This window comes from Lissotriton vulgaris, chromosome 3_1, assembly GCF_964263255.1.
Source record: "Lissotriton vulgaris chromosome 3_1, aLisVul1.2, whole genome shotgun sequence".
Taxonomy (NCBI): Eukaryota; Metazoa; Chordata; class Amphibia; order Caudata; family Salamandridae; genus Lissotriton; species Lissotriton vulgaris.
The window spans coordinates 1,021,562,898-1,021,587,459 of NC_141689.1; the positions used below are offsets into that span (position 1 = coordinate 1,021,562,898).

General features: G+C 48.4%; 1 protein-coding gene across 4 annotated transcripts in view; it reads right to left on the reverse strand.

The window, feature by feature from the left end:
• Window positions 1–24,562, reverse strand: part of PSIP1 (PC4 and SRSF1 interacting protein 1) — a 560,846-nt gene that overhangs the window by 363,843 nt on the left and 172,441 nt on the right. For all 4 annotated transcript variants that reach the window (XM_086961408.1, XM_086961410.1, XM_086961411.1 and 1 more), the window contains 3 exons: window positions 20,022–20,126; window positions 13,231–13,290; window positions 12,015–12,144 (listed from right to left, as the gene is read on the reverse strand). In XM_086961408.1, the coding sequence (XP_086817534.1) occupies window positions 12,015–12,144; window positions 13,231–13,290; window positions 20,022–20,126 (295 nt within the window). The remainder of the gene's footprint in view (window positions 1–12,014; window positions 12,145–13,230; window positions 13,291–20,021; window positions 20,127–24,562) is intronic.

A 24,562-nucleotide genomic window follows, 5' to 3' on the forward strand; every position in this document is an offset into this window, starting at 1 on the left:
GACTCACTGCTGAAACACAGGAACTATCTGGCAGTCTGGACATTGGGTGGAGACGAAGGAGGGTCTACACGGTGGCGTCTGGCCGCCATTTTGTTCTCGAGAGTACGGAACAGACGAAGGCCCTGAGGTATCGGAGTCTCACCCTAGCCGCATCTACCCCATACGTGGAGACCCAGCGACGCCGGGACTTGCTGTCGGAAGTCTTGAACTCCCTCTTCCACTGGGCGGTGTACCGCGGTCCACAGTGAGCAGATGGTGAGCGGCCGGAGCGTGAAGAAAGGGGATCGTACGCTCCCGGACATGCTCAGCAGGGCCCAGCAACAACGGGATAAAGCACAGCCGTCCCCAAGCTCTTCTAGAAGCTCGGGAGACTCGGCTGGGGGGAGCCCCCAGTCACGAGATCTTTCATGGAGGCCCTTTTTAGCTCGCTCAAAGAGGACTTTCAGACATTAAAACAGGAGGTGGCCAGCGAGGTGCGCAGAGAAGTGGAGGGCCTGGGTGAGCGGATGGAAACGGTGGAGACGGCGGCCCATGGGAGGGATGAGGAGATTGTCCACCTGCAACAAGAGGTACTTCGCCTCAGGGAACAGCACGTGGACCTCCAAGCGCATAACGAGGACCTGGAGAACAGGTCGAGGCGGAATAACATACGGGTCCGGGGGTTCCCGTCCGCTGAAGAGGGGGCTGATATTGCTGGCTACCTGAGGGACATGTTCAGGGAAATCCTGGGTGAGCCAGCGGACTTCCCAATCCGGATCGATAGGGCCCACAGGGTTGGCCGTCAGCGACAATCGACGGCGCCTCCACCTGACATTTTGGCCTACCTCCCTGATTTCCTTGTAAAGGAGCGCATAATGGCGGAGGCACGCAAAAAGCAACCACTAACCTACCGAGGACGCCCCGTCGCGCTGTTTCAGGACTTGTCTGCCATCACGTTGCAAAAACGCAGGGCCTTTAAGATTGCGACGGACTTCCTGAGGGAGCGCGAAATGCCGTATACTTGGGGGCATCCCTTCCGTCTCATCTTTCGTTGGAACGGCGTGATGCACCAACTGCGCTCCTTGCAGGAGATATGTGGGTTCCTGGGTCTCACAGCGACGGAGGACGGAGCGACGCCGAGCCGGAGACGCTCAGATAGAGGAGGACGCCGAAGAACGGCGAGAAGGAGATCGGTGGCTAGCGCCGGGAGGCCGGATTCATCCACCATCAGGGCAGAAATGGCCAACGCACTGAGGGAGGCGGCCAGGGACTCTGCCACAGACGACGTGGCCTTGACGGCGTAGAAACGCTGCGGGGGGGAGAAGGACATAGCTTCTGAAGATAGCAGGTTTGGGGCTGAAGGGAGGGTGGGGGGGGAGGCGGGAAGAACGAGTGGCCGGACGTCCACTTTAAGTACTTTCCACGGACTTGTCCGTTCTGGGACATGGCTGGGACATTGGGTTGTTTGAGTTTGGGAGGGGAGGTTGGATTGTTGGCCAGTTGCCATGAGGTTGGTTCGGGGGAAGTTGGGGGGAAAGGGGGGTACTGTCCAGTGCCTTACACATTCTTGCATTATTTCACTTTCGCACCTCTGCGCTGCCACCCCGTGCCCTACCCTGCCCGATTGGGTTCCCGCTGCTTAGCGCACACTGGCCTTCACGAACATGGCGACACTTAAAGTAGTGACCCTTAATGTTAAGGGATTAAACAATCCAGTTAAAAGAGCAGTTTTGTCTCTGTTGGAGGGAACACAAGCGGACATTTGTCTCCTGCAGGAAACCCACTTGTTAGCACAAGACTGTCATAGGCTGCGTTCTCGCAAGTTTCCCACGCAGTTCTTCTCCTCCACTACTTCGAAAAAGGCGGGGGTAGCCATATTGATATCGAGTTCCTTCAGGGGGGAGGTGCTGTACAAACTCGCAGAACAGAAGGGGAGGCTGTTGGCGTACCGCCTCAAGCTGGGGGGCATGACGTTTTCCATTGGCTCCTTGTATAGCCCGAACGAACACCAGGAACGTTTTCTAGACTCAGTGGTGATGGACGTGACGGCCTCCCCGGACAGACACATCATTTATGGGGGGGACCTGAACATGGTTTTTGATTCCACACTCGATAGATCCGCGCAGAGAAACCCGCAAACTGGGGAACTTTCACAGGCAGGGAAGGCTCGGCTCGCTGATCTGGACCTGCATGACCTTTGGCGTACGCTGCACCCCACGGATAGGGACTATTCTTATTGTTCGCATGCGCACCGGACATATGCGAGGCTAGACCACTTGCTGGTCAGCGGACCAATGTGTGCCTCTGCCAAGACGGCGGACATAGGGGTCCTCTCATTATCAGACCATGCGCCGGTTGCGGGTACATTTGTGTTGTCGCCGGTCTCCCCCTCCCGTGGTGTCTGGCGTCTTAGGGACACCCTGTTACATAAGAAATCTGTAGTGAAACACATTGAGGAGTCAATCCGGGAGTATCAAACACATAACGACAATTTGGACACATCGCTGGCGACACAGTGGGCGGCTCTGAAGGCGGTCCTGAGGGGGGAGTTTATTTCTATCTCCTCAGCAGAGAATAGGGAGAGACAGCGCAAGAGGGAGGAGTTGACTTCCAAAGTTAGAGAACGAATAGTTTCTTACCTGTCGGTGTAGTTTTGCAGCTTGAAGATCTTTCTGGATTCACTATGCTGTGCATTTTTCCGCGATCTGGTGGTTGGGTCCGGATTCGTAGTCTTTTTTTCTCTCTTTTTTTTTTTTGTAGCCCAGGTGGGCGTCGACGTCCCACCATTTGGTGCACCTTCGTGACGTCGGCACGCTTCCTGCGGAAGCTCCCACCCTTGAGCGCCATCTTCGGATTCTTTTTTCTTTTCTCTTTTGTGGTGAATCCATGGCTATGTGTATTAAACTTTCCTTCAACGTAAACTTCTTCACGTATATTTGTCTTTGTTAAACGTTCCTATCTTACTCCATGTCCTTCCACCTTCTCCAGCCTCATCTTTCTGGCGGAGGTGGGTGGGTTCGCTAGTGAATCCAGAAAGATCTTCAAGCTGCAAAACTACACCGACAGGTAAGAAACTATTTGTTTTGCAGCGTGAATCTTTCTGGATTCACTATGCTGTGCATAGATTTCGTAGCGGTTTTGTCACTCATGTGGCGGCTGGGTGGAAGATGTGCGTTGGTTGTTAAAGATATGTTGAAGCACTCTTTGGCCCACTTGTGCTTCCTTGTTCATCTGCACATCTACGCAATAGTGTTTAGTGAAAGTGTGCACTGAAGCCCATGTTGCCGCCAGGCATATGTCTTGGATGGGCGTGTTTGCCAGGAAGGCGATCGTTGCCCCTTTCTTTCTGGTTGAGTGGGCTCGTTGCCCCTCCGTGAGCTCTTCACCAGCTTGCATGTGGCAGAGCTGTATTGTTTTGGCAATCCATCTTGCTATGGTGTTCTTAGTCACTGGTCTAACCAGGAGACTCCTTGCGAAGGACACAAAGACTTGTTTTGTCTTCCTGTGTTCTTTCGTCCTTTCTATATAGTGCATTACTGCCCGCCTTGCGTCCAGAGTGTGGAGCGCCCTCTCCGCGTTTGACGTGAGCTTCTGGAAGAAGCTAGGTATCTGGATACTTTGGTTCATGTGGAATTTAGATACTACCTTGGGCATGAAATGCGGGTCTGTCCTCATCACCACCCTGTCACTGTATTTGTATGTACGGTTCTTGCAGCGTCAAAGCTTGTAGCTCGCTCACTCTGCGTAGCGATGTTATTGCTACTAGAAAGGCTGTCTTCATTGTCAGCATTTTTAGTGACGCTTTATGGATGGGTTCAAACGGTGGCTTCATGAGTTCCGTCAGTACCACGTTCAAGTTCCATGCCGGCGGCAGCATCCTCTTGGGTGGCGCTATTCTCTTCGCTCCTTCCAAGAACCTTTTCACTACTCTGGAAGTGAAGAAACTTCGTCCTGTTTCTCCTCTTGTGTATGCCACAATCGCTGCCAGGTGAACCCTCAGCGAGGACGAGCTTAGTTTAGCTTTGATCAGGTGCGTGAGGTATCTGAGTACTGTAGACTCTCTAGTCAGTTTTCTCTCCATGTTTTTCCTGTGGCACCACTGCGTGAACCTCTTCCATTTCTCCCCATAGCACTTCCGCGTGCTGGGTCTCTTTGCTTCTCTCAGCACCCGAAGTGTGCTCTCTGGTAGTTTTAGATGTGCGAACTCTAAGTCCTCAGGAGCCACGCTGACAGGCAGAGGCTTTCTGGTTCTGGGTGTAGAACTTGTCCCCCTTCCATGGAGAGAAGGTCTCTTCTTTTTGGGAACTTGTGTGCTCTGCCCTGCGACATCTCCATAATCTGAGAGTACCAAGTCTGCCTCGCCCATTGGGGAGCCACCAGGATGAGGGTCATGTTGCTCGACCTGCACTTGTTCAGGACTCTGGGGATCAGTGGCGTCGGTGGAAAAGCGTAGGCAAATTTCTTTGACCAGCTTATCCATAGGGCATTCCCATGGGACATTGGTTCCTGTTCCCTCGATGCAAAGTGTTGGCATTTTGCATTCTGGCGTGTTGCAAACAGGTCTATAGTTGGTCTGCCCCACCTCCTGAACAGTTTCTCTGTCTCCTGGTTGTTCAGTTCCCATTCGTGGGACACCGATGCTTGCCTGCTGAGCCAATCCGCTTCCACATTGTCCTTCCCTGGCAGGTGTATGGCAAGCAGGTCTATCCTGAGTGGGATCGCCCATCTACATATTTCTTGAGCCAAGCTCGACAGAGGGAATGACTGAGTCCCCCCTTGCTTGTTAATGTAAAACATCGTTGTGGTGTTGTCTGTCTGTATCATCACCCTTTTGTTGTAAAGGTGCTTTTGGAAGGCCTTGAGGGCCAGCAACACTGTTTTCAGTTCCAGGTAGTTGATGTGCTTGACTGCATCTCCTGGGTTCCACAGACCCCTCACTCTGAGCCTGTTCATGTGTGCGCCCCATCCTTTCTGGGATGAGTCTGTGGTGATGGTCACAGTTGGGTCCGGTGGCGTTAGAGGCTTCCCCATCATTATATTCTCCTTCGTCCACCATTTCATCTCCTCCTGCACATTGTGCGTAACAACCACTAGATCTTCCCAACTTCCTTCTGCTTGTGACCATTGCTGTTGCAGCCACTCCTGTAGTGGTCTCATCTTTAGCCGAACATTGGGGACCAGGTGGATGCATGACGCCATCATCCCCAAGATCTTGCTCACCGTCCTCACTGTCAGAACATGCCCCTTCTGGTAGTGACGTTTCTCCCTCAGCAGGCTGAGTGTTCTCTTCTCGCTGGGTGTCACTCTGCATTCGACCGTGTTAATCAGGGCTCCCATGAAGATTTTCACTAGTTCTGGGTCCATGGAGCACTTTCTCCAGTGGATGGAGAAGCCCAGGTTCGTGAGCGTCCTTGTGACCTGTTCTGCGTGAGCTTTGCATCTCGTGTAAGAGCTTGCTTTCACGAGCCAGTCGTCCAGGTAGGGGTACACGTGTATACCCTCCCTTCGTAGGTGTGCGGCCACCGCCGCGAGGCATTTGGTAAAGACCCTTGGCGCTGACTTGAGCCCGAAAGCCAGGGTTGTGAACTGGTAGTGGTCTTTGTTCACCTTGAACCTTAACATGTGTTTGTGTTTCCTGTTCTTGGGGATGTGCAGGTATGCGTCTTTTAGGTCTATCGTGGACAAGTAGTCCCGGGCCTTATTTGTGGGATGACCTCTTGCAGGGAAGTCATCTTGAACTTTTGAGTTTTTACGTAGGTGTTCAGGAACCGTAGGTCCAAGATGGGTCTTAGGCTTTCGTCCGCCTTTGGTACTAGGAAGTAGTTAGAGTACATCCCCTTGTTCCGTTCTCTGTGCGGGACTTGTTCTATGGCCTCTTTGAGGAGCAGTTCTTGAGCTTCCTCTTGGAGCAACTGCAGTTCTTTGCCCTTGTGACCCCTTCTCTTTGGCTTTCTGCTTGGTGGATATTTTTCCAACTCTATGCAGTATCCGTGCTGTATAAAGTTTAGAATCCACTTGTCTGTGGTTATTTTTCTCCATTCGTGTAGAAAAAAAATCAACCTTACCCCTACTGGTGGTGTGTGTGTTCTCTTGAGCCGTGTCCGTGTGAGCCTCCCCTTAGCTGTTGGTGCTCTCCCCCCTGAGGCTTTGGGTGGGTAAGCGCCTCCTTCACGGAGTCACTTTTGGGGGGGTTGATCACCACCTCTCCGTCTCTGGCCCCGTCCGTTTCCTCTCCCTTGAAAGGACTGGCCCCTATTCTGGGAGTTCCAATTCTGCCTCTGTTGACCCTGGTGCCATTGGTTGTCACTCTGTTGACCATGGTGGTGCGACTGTTGCGAATGTGATAGCTGGTTTCCCCCTCTACCATTTGGTCTCCTTGTGGGGGTGCCTCTCCGCATACCCCTGAATTGTAGGGCTCCCATCGATTTGGCGGTCTCATTGTCCTTCTTCAGCTGAGCCAGTTTGTCATCTACTGATGCCCCGAACATCGTCTCCCCGTTGAAGGGGGTGTTCAGGATGTTATTTTGCACTTCTGCCTTGAAGCCTGATATTCTGAGCCAGGCTTGCCTTCTCTCAGTGATGCCTATGGCCATCAGCCTGCTAGATGTTTCTGCCTCATCTAGGGCTGTCTTCAGGCATGCGTTTGCTATGTCCTTTCCCCCCTCCACGAGGTGGGCTGCCCTCTGCCTGTACTCCTCAGGCATGTGTTTCAGCAACTGGCTCATCTCATCCCAGTGCGGATATTGGTGTCTATTCAGGAGTGCATTGGAGTTTGCCATCCTCCAATGCATAGCAGCATTTCTTTCAATTTTCCTTCCAGTGAGGTCCATCCTCCTGCTTTCCTTATCAGGTGGTGGCCCAGATGTGGTTGGCACATTGGCCCTTCTTCTGGCCGTTGCCGCGATTATGGAGTCAGCTGCCACGGTGCCCTGGATAGAAGGGGGGTCCTCGGAGAACTTGTATTTCTTCTCCGTCCTCGGGGTCACTGACCTGCATGTGGCCGGTTCCTTGAAGGCTTCAGTCCCTTGGGCCGTGACGCTCTTCAGCATGGGCAGGAAGCTGCTTTTCGTCTGTGAGGGGAGCAAAGTCTCTAGCAGGAAGTCAGCCTTTGTCTGTTCCTCCTCCAACTTCACATTGTAGACTGCTGCAGCCTTCTTAACGACCTCATAGTAAGACCCGATGTCGTCTGGCGGCGAAGGCCTCGAAGGGTATGTCTCCACAGGTTCCTCTGGGTTATCGGCCTCGAGATCCTGCCATTCTTCCTCTAGCGACGCCGAGGATTCTGAGTAGTAGCTCTCGCGGAGGTAATCTCCCTCCGAGCGGTAGAAATCCTCCTCTTCTCCCTCATCAGTGGGGTTTGGAGTTTTCGGCGGCTCTTCGGCTTCGAAGTCCTCCTGCACCTCTACCTCTACCTCTTCGGCGGTCGCAGCGGTCTTCGAGGGAGTCGAGAAGGTCTTCGAGGGAATCGTATAGTTCTTCATTGTTTCTTTGAAGGCTCTCTTCCTCTGGAGCATACTCTCCATTTCGGCCTCGAGCCTTCTTCTCTTTTTCTCCATCTCTGCCGCTTGCTCGGCGTAGAGCTTTTCGGCAGGTCTCTTCGACAGTACCTTCAACGTCGAGGCCGTTCTGAGCGTCTTCTCGCTCGAGGGTCCCTTCTCGAGGGCCTGCTTCGACGACCTTTGCTTTTCGCTGGTCTTTGCCATCTGGGAGTCCTTTTCGAAGGATCCGCTGGGCCTTTCGGAGGATGCTGCTTCGGAAGTCGAAACTTTCGTCGCCGGCGCTCCTTTCGAGGACTTAGCCTCTGCTTTTTGGGGTTCTCCCTCAGGCTTTCTCAGCCCTGTCTGGGTTTTCGGGGTCGTAGACTCTCCTACCTTTTTTGAAGGTCTCACATCGGTCTCTACGACCGTGAAGTCATCTGGTCCCTCGGCGATGTTCTCCTCTTCGTCGGAGGAGGCACCCAGCTGGTAGAGGCTCGGCGTGGTCCCTTTCCCTTGCATCGTGTGGTGGGCCACCCTCTGTCTCTCTCGAACTCTGAGTCTTCGGCGTGAAGATTGAACAGGCGTTGCAATCCTCGCTGGAGTGGTCGATCGGCAGGCAGAGGTTGCAGACCGGATGCTGATCCTTCTGCGCGTACTTGTGGTGGCAATTACGGCAGAACTTGAATGGGGTGTTGTCCATGTGCTCGCTCAGGGGGCCCCCTGCGCGCGCTTTCTCCTTGGCCGTCGAGTATCACGAGGTTTTCTCCTCTTTCTTCGTTCTGGCTCTAGGAGGTCTTCTTCTCCGACTTTCCTCGGTCCTTTTTCCTCAAAAACTTGGTGTATTTCCTTCTTTTCTCCTGAAACTTCTCCGGAGCTTCATGCGACGATCCAGACCCAACGGCGGAAAAAAGAATCTGAAGATGGCGCCCAAGGGTGGGAGCTTCCGCAGGAAGCGTGCCGACGTCACGAAGGTGCACCAAATGGTGGGACGTCGACGCCCACCTGGGCTACAAAAAAAAAAAAGAGAGAAAAAAAAAAGACTACGAATCCGGACCCAACCACCAGATCGCGGAATAATGCACAGCATAGTGAATCCAGAAAGATTCACGCTGCAAAACTGGAGCATGTACATCGCCGTACAGGAGCCCCTAGGATATGGAAACAGCTGAAGGTAGCTAGGAAACTTATCAGCGTTAGATATGGACAGGGCAGAATACGCGGCGCTGCGCCTGAAACATGCGTTTTACACGGGGGGGACAGATGCCGCAAACTCCTGGCGAATAGGCTTCGCGTGGCGCATCAGCAGAACTCGGTCAAGGAACTGTTGGACTCTGATGGGGTGGCTGTCTCTGAGCGGAGGTGTTCCGTAGGTTCTATGAAGACCTCTACACAGGGGAGCCCCCTTTGCTGCAAGATACAGCGGACTACCTGGAGTCAGTGGCCCGCCCGGCCCTTACCCCAGCACAAGCGGAGCACCTGGAACATAGTATTCACGTGGAGGAGGTGATCGCCGCCATCTCCAGGCTCAAGCATGGGAAGGCCCCTGCCCGGACGGTTATACGTACCGGTTTTATAAGACCTTTTGCCCGGTTGTGGCACCTATCCTTGCCCGCCTTTTCAACTCTTTCTCTGCACCGGGGGCTATTCCGCCGGACCTACTGAGAGCAACGGTATCGGTCATTCTGAAACCAGGGAAGGACCGGACCCTCAGTGGCTCGTACAGGCCAATCTCCCTCCTGAATGTTGACCTAAAGCTATACAAGGGGATTTTGGCGTCCAGACTGGCTCTACATCTGCCAGGCCTGGTAGAGGCTGATCAGGCTGGTTTTGTCCCAGGACGACAAACAGTTGATAATACCAAGAGGGTGGTGCACGTCTTGGAGAAGGCCTCACGGATCCCAGGAGAAAGAATGTTGCTAGCGGTGGACGCGGAGAAAGCATTTGACCGCGTTCATTGGCCCTATCTTGAACAGGTGCTAAGGAAGATGGGTATCGGAGAGAAGTTCTGCTCGATGATTTTTAATTGCTACAAGTCCCCATCGGCTACAGTTAGAGTTAATGGCTGTAGCTCCCGCAGCTTCGAGATAGAAAGGGGCACTAGACAAGGGTGCCCGCTTTCCCCACTTCTCTTTGCCCTATACATGGAGCCGTTTGCCCAGAGGATTCGCCAAAACCCGGATGCGGTAGGGGTGAAGATGGGGCAATATGTCCACACGGTTAGTCTCTATGCGGACGATGTCCTATTGATGCTGGATGACCCGATGAGGGCCCTACCTGCATGCATTAAGGAGCTGGATGACTTCTCGAAAGTGGCGGGCTTCAAGATGAACATGGGCAAGTCAGCGGCCCTAGATGTGTCCCTGGCAGCGGATACGAGAAGAGACCTGCAGAGGCTTTTTCCTATGCAGTGGTCATCGTCCCCGGTACCTTACCTGGGGATTCTGTTAGCACCGACGTTACCAGCAATGGTGACGGCCAATTACGCAGACCTGGGCAAGAAAATCAAGGAGGAGTTGGGCCGCTGGGGTAAAGGGATGTTGTCCAGGCTTGGCAGAATAGCTGCGGTCAAGATCACGGTCTTGCCCCAGATTTTACATCTCTTTCGGGCCTTGCCGCTCCAGCCGCCTACGGGATGGATTAGACAGACACAAGCAGATATTGCACGTTTCATCTGGCGGGGTCGCAAGCCAAGAATGAAGAAGGTTCTCTCCACACTGGCTCCGGAGGCGGGAGGCCTTGGCATCCCAGATCTCCGGAAATACTTTCAAGCAGCGCAGTTGCGCTACCTGGTGGAATGGAGCAAATGGGAATCTGACAAGCATTGGCTCTTTCAGGACCAAGCGGTAGCGGGGCGTCCCTTACAGGAGATACCATTCTTGCGACGGATCCACCGCCACCCCAATCTGTACGCTTCCTTTGTCAAGCAAGTCCCCATGAGAGTGTGGGACGCTGTTAATGAAGTTCACGATCTCACCACGTTCCCTTCGCCAATCACGCCGATAGCAGAGAACCCTGATTTCACCCAAGGTCTAGAACCGGGCGCATTTATGCACTGGAGAGCAGCGGGCTGCCGTGCGCTCTTCCAGATGTATGACACGGAGGGGGTGGTCCCCTTTCAGCACCTTAGGCAGGAATACCAATTGGCCGAAACAGAGAGGATGAGGTACATGCAGGTTAGATATTGGGCGCTTCAGCCGCAGGTACGCGACACAGCAGATCGCCAGTTGAGGCCGTATGAGAGGTGGTTAGTGACTCGCACCTCTGACGCTAAGCTGATCTCGGACCTATATAAGTTCCTGCAACCTCCCCCATTTCACTTTTATAATCCTGGTAGGGAGCGCTGGAATAGAGAGCTGGGGAGGACGCTCAGCCGTAAGGAATGGGATCAGATTGCATACCGCGCGAGACACTCGGCATACCACACGGGGCTCACCGAAACACTCACAAAGGTGTCTACATATTGGTATTATACCCCAGAGAGATTGCATGAAATGAATAGGAACATTGGGAAGGCATGTTGGAGGGACTGTGGGCAGACAGGGACTCTCACACATGTGCTTTGGGATTGCCCGTTGTTGAAGGACTACTGGACGGAGGTTATTGATGAGGTGGACGCTCACTTCGAGGTAGAATTGCCACGCTTCCCGGCGTACGTTTTGTTGGGCCTCCCGAATCGGCTACTGTACCCGCTGAAGTCCCGTAGGGGTCGGCAAATAGCGATAGCGCTGGGTTCGGCGGTCCAAAATATATTGATACACTGGCGCACCACCACAGTCCCCTCCATCACGGGTTGGCTCCACAGACTCTGGCATGTCCTGGGCATGGAAAAACTATTGCTTATGGTGGCGGGGGACGTGGAACAATTTGATGAGTTGTGGCGACCCTTTCATGCGCTATTGACCACAGAATTCAGAGAACTTACCTGTCCGAGATACCTTAGACTCCTGAGACTGACGCCTCCCACAGGCCCGATTGCTTAAACAGACAACGAATGGGGGCTCATGGGGGGGGGGGGGGGGGCAGGGCGTATGGATGACCCAGACACTGGACAGGGGAAAGTTGGGCGGGGAGTTTGGGGGTGGGGGAGGGAGGTTCAATTTATTGCTTTTCCTTTCTTTTGACTTTCAGCTTTACTGACAGTGGCGGACATGCCAAGCCCTTCTTCAACGGAACTTTATATGCTATTGCCACTGTCTATCACCACGCTTTGACCACTTATGCCTTGTATTCTTTTGTAATCCGCATACCCCTCCCTGTCCTTTTTTTTCTATGTTATGCCTTAATAAAAATGCTTTAAACCTAAATGTCCATTCATATAATAATCAAAATGTGTATTTAAAAAAAAAAAGAAACAACAACAGTAAGGGTTGATCTCACTAGACACAAGTGTGGACCTTGGGAATACATCTAGGTTAGCTATAGTTGCCAGGAAACGTACGTTTTCCTCCCTAACAGGAACATGTTTGAAAGAAAATGGCAGTACTTGTAACATGCAGGCATCCATGGCAACAATTTCAAAGAAAAGACTGATAAAAAAGTTTTAATACTCAAACCCACCTGGTCTTCCTCTCTTAGGACCAGGCTTTGGAACCACAGTGCTGGGGGAAGCTGCTACTGTTGTCGCTGCTGATGCGGCTACAGCTGCCAGTGCTGCCGCCGCCTGCTCTGCTTCAGCTTGTATGTCAACCTAAATAGTAAAATAAGTCCATGGTTGTCATGATCATTCGAGTTTACAAAACATACAGTAAAAAAAAAAACATTTTAAGCATGTGACTTGACGTTCTTACGAATGAACAGCAACTGGATTTAAAATTCATATTGCATATTTGCCCAGAAATTGAACCAGGAAGAGGGAGCACAAAAAATAGGAAGAAAACGTGAACAACAAATCGATGGACAGAATGCTGACCAATGTCAGACATTCACCCGAGTACAGGGATCTGGGCCTAAACCCATTATTTTTTATGCTCCCCATGCCAATCCAGTTAAAACCCAGCCACATCCAAATCACTCTTGACCTTGTTCCCCATGGAAACAGTCCAGCCTGAGCAAAAGAACAAATGGATTTAACCCAGATCTCTTGACTGGGGGGGGTGAATGTTTGATTTGCTCTGCATTCCGTTCACCATCTGTGTGTCGTTTGCTTTCTCGCTTTAAGAGCGCCGGTTATGCCCAGACGTTGGTACCGGGCTCCCTGTGTCACTGGATTCAAGCAAGCTGATGAGGGGTGATGCCCCAAAACCAGTCCCATGATGCTCGTTTCCGGTTCAGGGAGGACCTGGCTGGGCAGTTCAAGTTGGACTGTTACCACGAGGAACAGGGTCAAGACTAATTTGCATATGGCTGGGTCTAAACTGGGGTGGTATGGTGAGCAAAAGAAAGCATCGATTTAACCCAGATCCTTGACTGGGTGGATTTGCACTTCATTACGTCCACCATCTGCGTGTCTTTTGCTTAACATTTGGGGCAGCTGACCTTTAATAAGAACAGTAGAAATCTATCCAAGCTGCTACAAAATATAGTAAAACAATGTATCCCCTTTCTCATAACTAAGATAGACGGCAGATAAGCCTGAGACCGTCCATGCAGTTTATGTGTCAATTTCTTGTTGCAATGTTGTGATCTAGATAAATGCTGGCTACGGGGTCAGTTGGCTTGCTCACAATATAGCTTACAGAGAGCACATCTACTGGTAAAACATTAACAAGGAGTGTAGCACTGCCTTGCACCAAGAGTTCGCTCTGTTCATAAACAAGGGTTAACACCAGATTACCTTTCTTTTCCGGCCTCTTCGTGCTTTTACCACCGGAATTTCAGCTGGTTTGGTCACGTCCTGCAAAAATAAAAGAACCAAATTCTATATAAGATAGGAAAATTAGCATAAAATACATACTTAATATATTGGTGTGAGGAAATCAGGTGTATTAAATGGTGTGGTTGGGCAACCTCACTGTGCAATACACTTACAAACCTCTTTAGGTCCATCAGGTTCAGTCTCTAAAACCCTTAGCTCAACCCTAGTAGCTATAGCACTCAGCAGCAAGGCTTACACCAATTTCTTGTAAAGCATTTAAGCAGCGTCAAAAACAGCTAAAGAAATAGGCATAACAAGCAAGAAATACGAAACCACTTTATAAAAGGAGACTACATTTTTATCAGAATTTAGAAACTAGAACCAAAAAGATCCACTGGAGGGTTCCAGAGATGTAGAGTATACAAGCAATATTAAATCAAAGCAATGTCACTAAACTGTGAACAAGCCTTGGCAAAGTCAAATAATTGGACACTTAAAAATGTTTTCAAAGAAAACTTGGGTAAGCATCAATGCGTTCGGCTATAAGCACTTGGGCTGACCAAGACCAGCAGGGAGCTGATCAGAGGAACCAGCAAGGTTCTCAAAAACAGTTACCTTCACATAAGAAGCAGTCCTTCAGCATATCCTGGCACTTTACCTGCACTGCAATTGTTTTCTTTGGAGTGGTCCTTATGCTGTGGATGCGATGCGGACGTCGGGGGTCTTCCTGCAGGGATTCCACAGTCCACGAAAATGGTGATAGGGTCCTACTTGCAGGGTTGACATCCCAAGAAGTCCGCTTCAGTGTGACCGAAGTCCAGCCACACTGGGCTACCAGTTGCTCATTGTCTCAGTCACAGGCCAATCCTTCCTAGGTCGATAAATTGCCTCCTGAGTGTTCCAGCAAACCTCAGACAGTACTGGGGGAACGCAGGTTCTGACCCCTAGAAACTCAACTCCCAAAACAGATTACTCACCTTTAAACCGAAAACCTGATTTTCTCTCATGGAACTCCACTGACTATTTTTCTGTGGAAAACATTCTAAAAAGTGTGGAGTTGAAAATTGTACGAAAACCTAAGAAACTTTTGACGAAAACTGACCTGCGTACATTTAATCCAGGATATTTCCCAGTGTGATATCTAGGCATTGCACACTGAGTAGAGAAAGTGATCCTGAAAAGTAAACCGAAGTAGCTACAATTGTATTTGCAAATTTTTACAAACCTGTAAGAAAACTCAATATTCATCCAGCTTGCTTTTTAACTTTTTGGAAAGTGCAATCATATTTACCTATATAAAGTCCTTCTTGGTTCTACAAGTAAAAATGGAACAAAGAAATATTTTTGATACAAACAATTGGTCTGAGTCCAGTCTTTGAGTGTGTGACATTTCTTGCCCGAGTGTGTACAATAGATGCTCAACACTACCCTTTGATAAAGCATTACTGCCCGCCAACACTACCAAAAATAGAAAGTAAGGTTATATCTACTTTTTTCAGTTTAAGAAATTTTTATTTGATTTTAAGATAACGCAATACAAAGCCTTACATCAGTACAAGTGAAAAATCACAACAATATAACTCATAAGGCAAATGTGTGAGGAGAAGCGAAATAAAGAGAGGGTAAAAGGAAAGAAAAGATAGGAAGAAGAAAAGAGAGAGGAAGGAAAAGAGGGAAGGAAGGGGCAACTCTGTAAGCCCTTGGGGATCCACTGGACACTGTGCACACTAATACCTTGCTTTGGTATAGTATATACAGAGCCAGCTTCCCACATAACGTGTATCCCCTCTCTGCCTCCTGTGCCAGCCTGCCTACCTCAACAATGGGGCAGCCCTCCCCAATAGTGTTCCACATCTGCCCCTCAAAATCGGCTTCACCTCTGAAGACTGTCTTTTAGGGCTAACATCTAAGTGGCTTCCTGCAGGAGGGAGGGGACACCTCACTGGCCTGCAATCCCTCATTATTCTCCTTCCTGAGTCGTTGGCCTGTCTCTGCAGGAGGGCAGAAAGCTGCCTCGTGGAGCAGGCTCCTTGGGTGCCTGGGAAGGTACAGGAGTTTTAAGGGCAAAAAAGTGTCAGCTTTGCTTAAGTTGCACACTACAACTAGTTGCATTAATTTCGACTTGAGATACAGGTTGGGTTTAATGCAAGGAGTTGCTTGATACCTTGGAGTGCCTACTTTGGTCACACCGTTCAGGAGTTAGCACAGCTGAGGGGGAGCAATTAACTCTGTACTTGCCAATCAGGAGACCATGTCTTTCCACAGTACAAATGGCAGTTTTGCGTGTTTTTCTGTCAGTAGATGCACAGTATGTGTCCTGACTGCACCTTACCTTTAGAGCTCACTGGGACTGCCAGAGGGGTGACATATTCATGTCTAGGACTGGTGGCTTTGCCGTTGCTTCTTTCAATGGCAAAGTTGGGCCAGCAGTGCATGACTGTTCTACCAGTCTGCACTGGAGGACTGGGGGGCTTGTTTTATTTTGGAGACCTCCAGGTTGGCACAATCAGTGCTGCAAGACCTAGTGTACCCCATCTAACTTATATGCCGTGGTTACCAGGGTGCCATTAACTAGGGACTTACAGGTAAGCTAGCCATTTCTAACTGGGTAAAACCCATTCAACATACATTTTAGGGTCTGGACACTGGCACAGAGGTCTGGTTAGCACTGCCTTCCTGAAGTAGTGGTATCATATCCTGTAGTATCACCATGTGAAAGTGTTCGGATAGGATGTGTTGTTTGAGTTGGTGCAAGTACAATAAGGAATGAAGCGTTCCTTCCTTTTTTGGTATATGAAAGTATAAGGAGTCTTTCCTTGGTGTTTTTATGGGACAGGTTCCATGTCCCTTTTTGTAGTAACGCTTTTACCTCTTCTTTTAGGAGGTGTAGATGATGAGGATTAAGGGTGTTTTTTTCTTGGTGGGCTGTGTGGTGGTCGAGTATTTAGCTCTAGGCAATATACAGGACTGATGTCTAACACCCACTGGTCTGATGTTACTGCTAGCCACAACTGATGGAATTGTTGTTTCCTTACCCCAACAGGTGTACTTCCTGTACCGTTGCCTCTTGATTGAAAATCACCTCTGTAATATCCTTTCCCAGATGTTTTCTATCTGATTTTGTCAAGTTGCCTGCCAACTTCTGGACCAAAGAGATGCTTGCCATCAAAGGGTATGTTTAAAGCATGCTATTGCACTTCTGGCTTGAACTCTGATATACGAAGCCATGCATTTCGACGGAGCATCACTGAGTAATTAATCCATCTTGCAGCTGTGTCTGCACGATCTATAGCACATCAGATTATTACATTGGATATTAGTTTCCCGTCGACAACCAATGGCTCCCCTTCCTTTTTGTATTGCACAGGAAGATACTGCAATAGATCTTTCATTTCATCCCATTTAGCTTTATTGAAGCGCGATAGGAGGCCCACTGAATTTGCAATTGGTCAATGATTGGCTTTTCCTGTTGCAACCCTTTTTCCTGCAGCATCTATGCGCTTACTTTCCTTGTCGGGAGGTGGACCATCCCCAGTGCTTTGTGATGCTGCTCTTTTACGCACTGTAGTCACGACCAAGGAGTCTGCAGTAGGGTGACCTCTGATGTTGAGAGGGTCTGAAGGTGAAGGCCGGTATTTCCTTTCAATTTTGGGAGAAAGTACCCTTGATTTAACTGGGTCTTTAAGTATCTCTTTAGATACTTTCCTCATAGAGCCTATCATTGGTAGGTACTGCACTGGTCTTTCCATCTTGGAAAGCGTCTCTACCAGAAAATTAGTCTTCTCTGTACTTAGCATTGGCAATTTGTGACATTCTGCTACCCTCTGTATCACATTATGACAAGAAGAGGTATCATGTAGGAGAAATGATTTGGCTGGGACAGGCGGTTTTATGGCTGTGTCTGGAAGGACCACATCGCAGTCACCCAATGGGCCTGGGCTTTGTTGTGTGGGCGAAGGTGACCTTGTGCGTGGAGATATTAGGCAACTTAGTGGCATGGGGCTTGTGGCTCTATGCTCTGCTGCCACCCTTTTCTATAGTTGTTTTAACCTTGTCACTTGGAAGTTTCCTTAGGACGCCGTTTCTGCATGAATTCAGGAAGGCCTCTGCAGGAAGCGGGCTCTTTATATGATATAGCAAAATGAGATATATTGTGTAAAGAGTGCAGCAGTTCCCTTATGAGGGAACAAGGGGCTTGCTCAGGCAAACCCAAGGTGCTCTGTTCGGGGTAGTGTGGTTTGGCAGCCTTAGGCTTAACAGAGAAGTGCAAGGCGTCTGTAAATACACACAATAGTTACTTTATGAGACGCAATTCAAGTAGATTCACACCAATTCATAAAAACAGCAAGTATCTTTCTATATGTTTAGGCATCAGAAGAAAATCATCCACGTAAATAGGTTTTTAAATATGAATTACTTTTCAGTTCAAACAGTCGACAGTGCAATTTCTGGGTTCTGCAATATTAACCTACAGGAGAAAATGATATGTGGTTTACCAGTTCTTGTCAGCGACTTTCGGGACCCTTCTCCAGGAGTTAAGGTGAGTGGTAAGCAAGGTCCTAGGCAGCATCAGCAGAGCACCCAGCGATACTAGGGCGTCAAAGTGCAGAGGTGCAAAATGGCATTGTGTGCTTAATGTTATCCTATTGAGAATGATCACAGTAGAAAGAGGCTGCAGGATGAGACTGTGAGACCAGTCCAGTGAAACCAACGGATGGCTTCAGTTCTTGCGATGTTGTGGGAATTGGGGACACCTTTGGTACTCTTCTCGGGACGTGGCGTCTGGATGCAGGCGGTCTTTGGGGTGTCGGGTTGCTCCGCCCGGCAACACTCGCAGTTGAGGGGGCCTGGCAATAGAGGCTGCAGGCGACGTCGAAAGTTCAAGAGGAGTCACACCACAGTGGACTTAGTACCTTGAGAGCTTGGAGACCACGCGGACACTGTTGGCCCACTCCGACAAGGGAGGGGGGGGATTGGGTGCAGTGGTGCTTGGCGCCGTCGGATTTTGGCATGACAAGAGTCTTCTTGGTCTTTCTTTTCCTGTCTGCCGGATGCAGTTCCAGTGTCCCTCAGGAGGTCTTGCTTCCTGGGAAAAGGCTGGCAGGTCTCCCAGGCTTTGGGGACTCAACAGCTGTAGGACAATTTGACTTTTGGTGCAATGGGCGAAGTCAGGAGGTTGGCCGGCAGGATTAGTACAAAGTCAGTTGCTGGGGCTTCTGTTCTTGCTGTGCAACTCTTCTCGTCAGTCTTCTTTTTTTTAGGTCATCAGGTCTCCTGTTGTGGTGCCAGGGGCTCCCCTAAATACTTAATTTCGGGGCATTAGGCGAGTGTGGGGTAGTAGCCACTGGGCCGACCCTTGGGGTCACTAGGCCCCCTATATGACCACTTCTTGTTGGAAATGGGCAGTACCCATCCCAGAAGTCTACGTAGGCAATCACAAAGATGGCTACTTCTGAAAAATCATATCTACCTCAGTTTAGCCCACCTTAGGGGTGGTACTAGCCTGGTGGTGGCATGCCCACCTGACCAGCTAATTTTCCCGCCTGTCCAGGTGCCATAGGAACTCTGGACATGGGGGTCCGCTTCCTCTCCTGTGAGGGGGAGCCAGAGTTGCATTTCAAAGGCTGCAGCTCTTTGATGCTTGCCAGTCTAGGAAGGCTAATCAGAAGGTCATCCTGTGGGAGGAGGTGTAACACTATCTTCCCAGACAGGTTTCTGTTCTGGATCTCTCGAGAGCAAAAGGCCATTACCCTGGGAGGCCAAACAGTGTCCCGGGTTGCAGGCTAGCGGAAACCAGTCAGGGAGTATACAAGAGGTTAGTAAGTTTTCAGAGGGCACCTCTAATGTTCCCTCTGGATGGGTTTGGGAAAAAGTCGTCGCACTGGGGACCTGGTTAGCGGGAACCCAGTGCACTTCTAGTCAAAATAAAATCAGTTACGAGGCAAACACTGTGGGTGACCATGTCCTAAAGGGTTACTTTCCTACACCCCTGCACTATACGACAATGATGAATATATTGGTCGATTCAACCAGAGAGTTTCAAAAATCCCGAACAAGACCAGCACTCTCGCAAGTGAAAGCTAAAACAAGCAGCCACCAGGGTTAGGAAGGGGCGCATAGAAATAAACATTTATCTACGGGGAAGGTAAACACAGCAGTGGAAAACACTCTTCTATCCTTCTACTGCTACTGGCATTTAGGGAGACTTGGGTGATGCGTTGAATTTGCCAAGTCACTCAAGCTGCTGAAATTCCTTACGAGCATTTTTTGGACAAAATATTTTAACATGTTTTTTTCTGTGAGATGTCTTCATGCAAGCTTTAGCTTTTGTAAACCATTTAGCTTTTGTAAACCATTATGTACCCAATCTTATTTTCAAAATATGAGACACCAAACCTAAGAATCAAAAAGATTCCCATTACAGTTAGCACTGGTAATAGTTTGTGTGACAGCAGCCCCTTAATCTCAAATGTTACACATGTAATCAGAGGAAAACAAAATTAGATTCCAAAAAGAATGGGTAATACATTTCATATCGAGCTGTGGACGAATAGGTTTGTTAGATGACTGATAGTCTTACAAAAAGAATGTGCACATCGTACAGAAATTAGGAAAAAAAAAAATCTCAGTGGCAAATTTAAATCAAATAATACAAAGGCCATTATGGAAAAGAGGCCACCCACCCTCGGATGTTAGGAAAAATAACCTGCAACTTAAAATATAAATCTAAAAAGCAGCACCTGCCACCCTCCAAGATATTAAAAACATACTTCACCACTCGGATGGTCAAAAACTGCAGTTCCATCTATCAAAGCTCCAGCACTGTGTTCCTGTGCCTCGGTCGGAGAGGGCATACTTGTCAGTTTAGCAGGAACCTGCAATTCAAAGAACAGAATTTAGCCTCAGAAGGTTCACTGCTGTGTACTTCAATACTGGATTGCATAACAATGTAATTGGTACTGTGTTATGCAACCGAGAGTACCTGGAGGTCTGTCTAACGTGTACTGTAGGTTGGGTTATGCAGGTGAGTGCATCTGGTGGTCTGTGAAATGTACAATATAGGTTATCTTATGCTTGTGATGGTAACTTGAGATAGGTCAAAAGTGAATTGTAGGATAACACTTTTTGTTGTAAGAACTAAGCCAGCATACATTACTTACATAAGACAACATAATAGGTTTAGTAAGTAGTTATAATCTTAACCGTTTTATGGAGTTTTCAAAAGGGTTAGCATGACAAACTACTATTTGGACACAAACCGGTCCCAATCCTCCCACCCAGACTATTCAGAACACTTTCACACCTAGTCCCTCTGAGACATATTGGAAAAACCTATCAATTGTGAAGAGTTAAAAAATTGTCTTAACCAGAGTGGCATGTAACCCACTAAATCAGAATCATGTTTTTATAACTGAACCTTCATCCTCAAGCACCATTGTAACTGCTACCTCCTCCACACGCTAGAATGGGATGCAGCTCAAAACACCAGGGTTGATTGTGTCCACTCTGGCAGGCACTTCTGCTGCCAACACACTACTTTTATCTTGGAAAATTAGATTTCTTTCAGAAACAAAATGATTGTAAAATATGCGGCAGAAAGCTTATTTCAGACAGGCTAGCACATGGGTGGGTCTAATCTGAGATAGAATAGTGGTGAAAAAATACAATGTGTTGGAATGCTGTTCTAAGCGTCTGCTGGTTAGACATTTTCAAGCATTCTTCCCTTCGCTTTTTGTATGTTTGGGCATCCTTTCGGCCACGGAGGGCACTACATCAGACGTGGGCCCTGTGTTTGCTGTGGCACTGGACCAAGCTGCACCTCAATGAAGGAGTACAATTAGGCCAAAACAGGTCCTGCGTTGCTTGCGGTTTGGTTCAAATAAAGGCCTGGCTTCGCAGTTCGGACTCGCCTGTTCCTTCAGGTGCAGCACCAAGGCAGAATTCCATAAAGCTGGATCTAATATGAGGTGGCATGGTGGGCAAAAAAACGTGGGTTGCAGTGCAAACCAGAGTAATTTCCTGTTAGACTATTTGTAAGCATTCCTTTCATCACATTTTGGGTATTTTATACTACACTCAAAATATTTTTGGCACGTTAACCCCTTCGATGCTCATGACGGAACGGTTCCGTCATGAGCGTCGGTTGGTCTGTGCTCATGACGGAACCGTTCCGTCATGAACCCGTTGGCTCATTAGAACGTTCAGCACAGCGCAGGAATCTGTGCCGCGCTGATGTGGTTAAGTCAATCCAAGTTGACAGAAGACAGTTCGGAGACAGAGCACTCACCTAAAGACTAATATCGATAACAGGCATTAAAATAATAACGCCTCTGTATTTTTAGAATGATATGGGTCAAGAGGCTGAGCCTAGCGGTCGTTCAAGATTTCAGCCCGTGAGTATTCTTTAATTGAAGGGAATGATTACACTCGCAGGCTATCAAGACATGATTTAATTTAGAGTCGGATGCTAACACTGACCTATACTAGGACTTAGATTCCCCACCTTGATGGTTTTCTCAGGAAGTAGGAAATGTTTTTGAGGCACAACATGATGGAAGGAAGAAAGACTGTGGAAGTGGGAAACGGGGGTTATGATGGACGATGACGCTGTATTTAAGAGGAGCAGTTAAAACAATGACGGGAGAAGAGGAGGGAAAGGAGAATAAACAGGAAGGAAGGAAAAATATTTGACAAGAACAAAGCAGAGGAAGATGGAAATGAGCCAAGTAAAGACGGGATTAGGGAATGTAGTTACTTGCCTTGTTTTTAGTCTTAACTTCCCAACCTGGTTGTGGGTATACTTGGACAAGCGTAAGCAAAACATACAGGTGCAAAAAAAGAAAAGATTTGAGATAGGAAATTCCCCGATTCAAATTCAAAGAAGCAGAATCCGTGTAGATGTGTGCTTACAGACCAGTTACATTGCAGAAGATTTACAAGTATGTGGAGTGTCTGTATTCAAAATTGTATAGAGTTGGATGGGAAAGGGTGCGTTAGTAGAGTTGACTGTGCCAAGTGTGATAACACTAAATTGTAACTTTGCTGTCTGCCTCAGTTTGGAAGTTGTTTTGAAATCTGAAAATGAGGGCAAAGTAGACCACTAAAAAGCTGGAATTTTCCATAGCAAAGGAAATGGTACATACCCATTGGTATGGGGCGTAGTGGAATGGGGTTTACCAAGAGAAAAGGACTCCCACGTATAAATCAATTTAAAAGAACAAACTTGCTTTATGCCCGGTGATGTCGGGATCACGTGTTAGATAGCACTAAACAGACATATATCCAAGGCTCTCTTATCGGCGGTGCAAGACAGCCTACAGTTTTCATTTGTATACAGAACCATTAAGAGAAAGAAATGATCAAAAGGAGCCCAGGTCTCAGATATATAAATGTGGAGAGCGAGAAAATGTTTAGTAACCGAGTTTAGACACTGGGGGTTTCATTTAACTGATGGATGGAATGTTTCTTTCCTTCTCACCCAATTCGCGCAAAGTTGGAAACATGCTGTTTTTCTGACTTTTCGCATTAAATCAGAGCCACCCAGTAAAATTATTATTCTGGCTTAAGTTAATTTATACGAAAATCTAAAATGTTCATATCATCACACACCGATTTTCAAATGATCGATAACAGACCCTGCACAATTTGGAGAAATTTATGCCAATGAAAAGCAAAACTTGGTAAAACCAATAAGTTTGGACTTTTTTTTGTTTTCAAGTGTACTGTTTGGCAATTTTGTTTTAGTGACCGGGTGAATGCAATAGTCATGCAAATGAATAGGTGTCTGCTTCCTATGGTCACCCCCACTTTTTGCTGTGATTCTCTGGTTTTTCGACGTTAGTTTGGCTGTGGGCCTGCTAATTAGACCCACAGCCCTGCTGTTCTCTCTAAAATTGATACTATGTACTTTAGGTACATACTTAATTGGGTCACCCTTGTGAGCCCCTGTATAGTGTACCTTAGGTACCCAGGGCATAGGTGCATCCAAGGCCTACCAGGGGCTGCAGCATGTATTATGCCACCCCTGGCTGGCCATCCAAACTGACACCACAGGCTGGTCACTCAGCTTGGGCAAGGTGGTGTAATCACCCCTTGCTTAGATATAGTATACCTATATATATATATATATATATATATATATATATATATATATATATATATATATATATATATCAATTCACAAATCTACACAGTGTCTCCCCATCCAAGGATAGATATAGATATAGATATAGATATATATATATATATATATATATATATATATATATATATATATATATATAGATATAGATATATATATATATATATATATATATACACACACACATATATATATACACCTATACGTCACTCCTATGGCAGGCCTTGACAAACCTGAAGGCAGAGTGCTTGGTTTTATGTGAGAGGGTGTCTGCAGCTTTCGGAACCATATCCTTATAGCTGTTCTATGATATAGCCATACCATACACTCTTAAGTGCATTATGATCCTCGCGGTTAATTCTACCTTTGGTTTGGCTTTATCAAAACATGTCGTGTAAGGTGTCAAACACTTTGGAATACTACCCCCCCCCCCCCGCCAGTCCTGGCGGCGGGGGTAGCATTCCACCCTTCTAGAGGGAGAAGACATGCAGTTACTGCTTTACCCGGTTAAAGTTAAACAGAGCCTCAGCATCACAAAATGGATGCTGCTGCCACAGATACGAGTCTGACCTCCTGCAGCTGGACGAAACTCCGGCAAGGGAGGCCTGGACAATAGGTTTCCTGTCGAGGGAGGTGCTAGCACCTCCCCTGACATCCTGTAGTGTGTTGGGGCAGGGTGGGTTCAATGGAAAGATGCTTTCCAAGACACTGCCTGGGGCACACAAGGTGCTCCATGCATAGCCCGGTTCAAACCAGTTGCTGGGGCACTCAAGCCCCAGCTCTGGCGCGTAACTGGACAAAGGGAATGGGGTGTAACCACCCCCTTCTCAGGTTCCAACCATAGGAGGGACCTAGCAGGTAATCCAGCCCCTAAATTTGGTATAAAGATAGGAGCTGGGTCTAGAGACATTAGATTATCCTGGACTGAAACTCTGAAACGAAACTCTGGGACCTTCGAGGTTCTATACCGACTAGAAGACTGAACAAATCTCCCTTGTGGTCAAGGAATGACCACCCTGTGCAAACAGGCACCACCAGTAACTTGACGGTTTGCTTTGTCGATGCTCCCGCCGGAACCCGAAGACTCAGCAACTCAGGAATGGACTTCCAGACTTCTCGGACTCCGATCCACATCCACAGCAAAGCTGAGACCCGTGGCGGACACGAGAG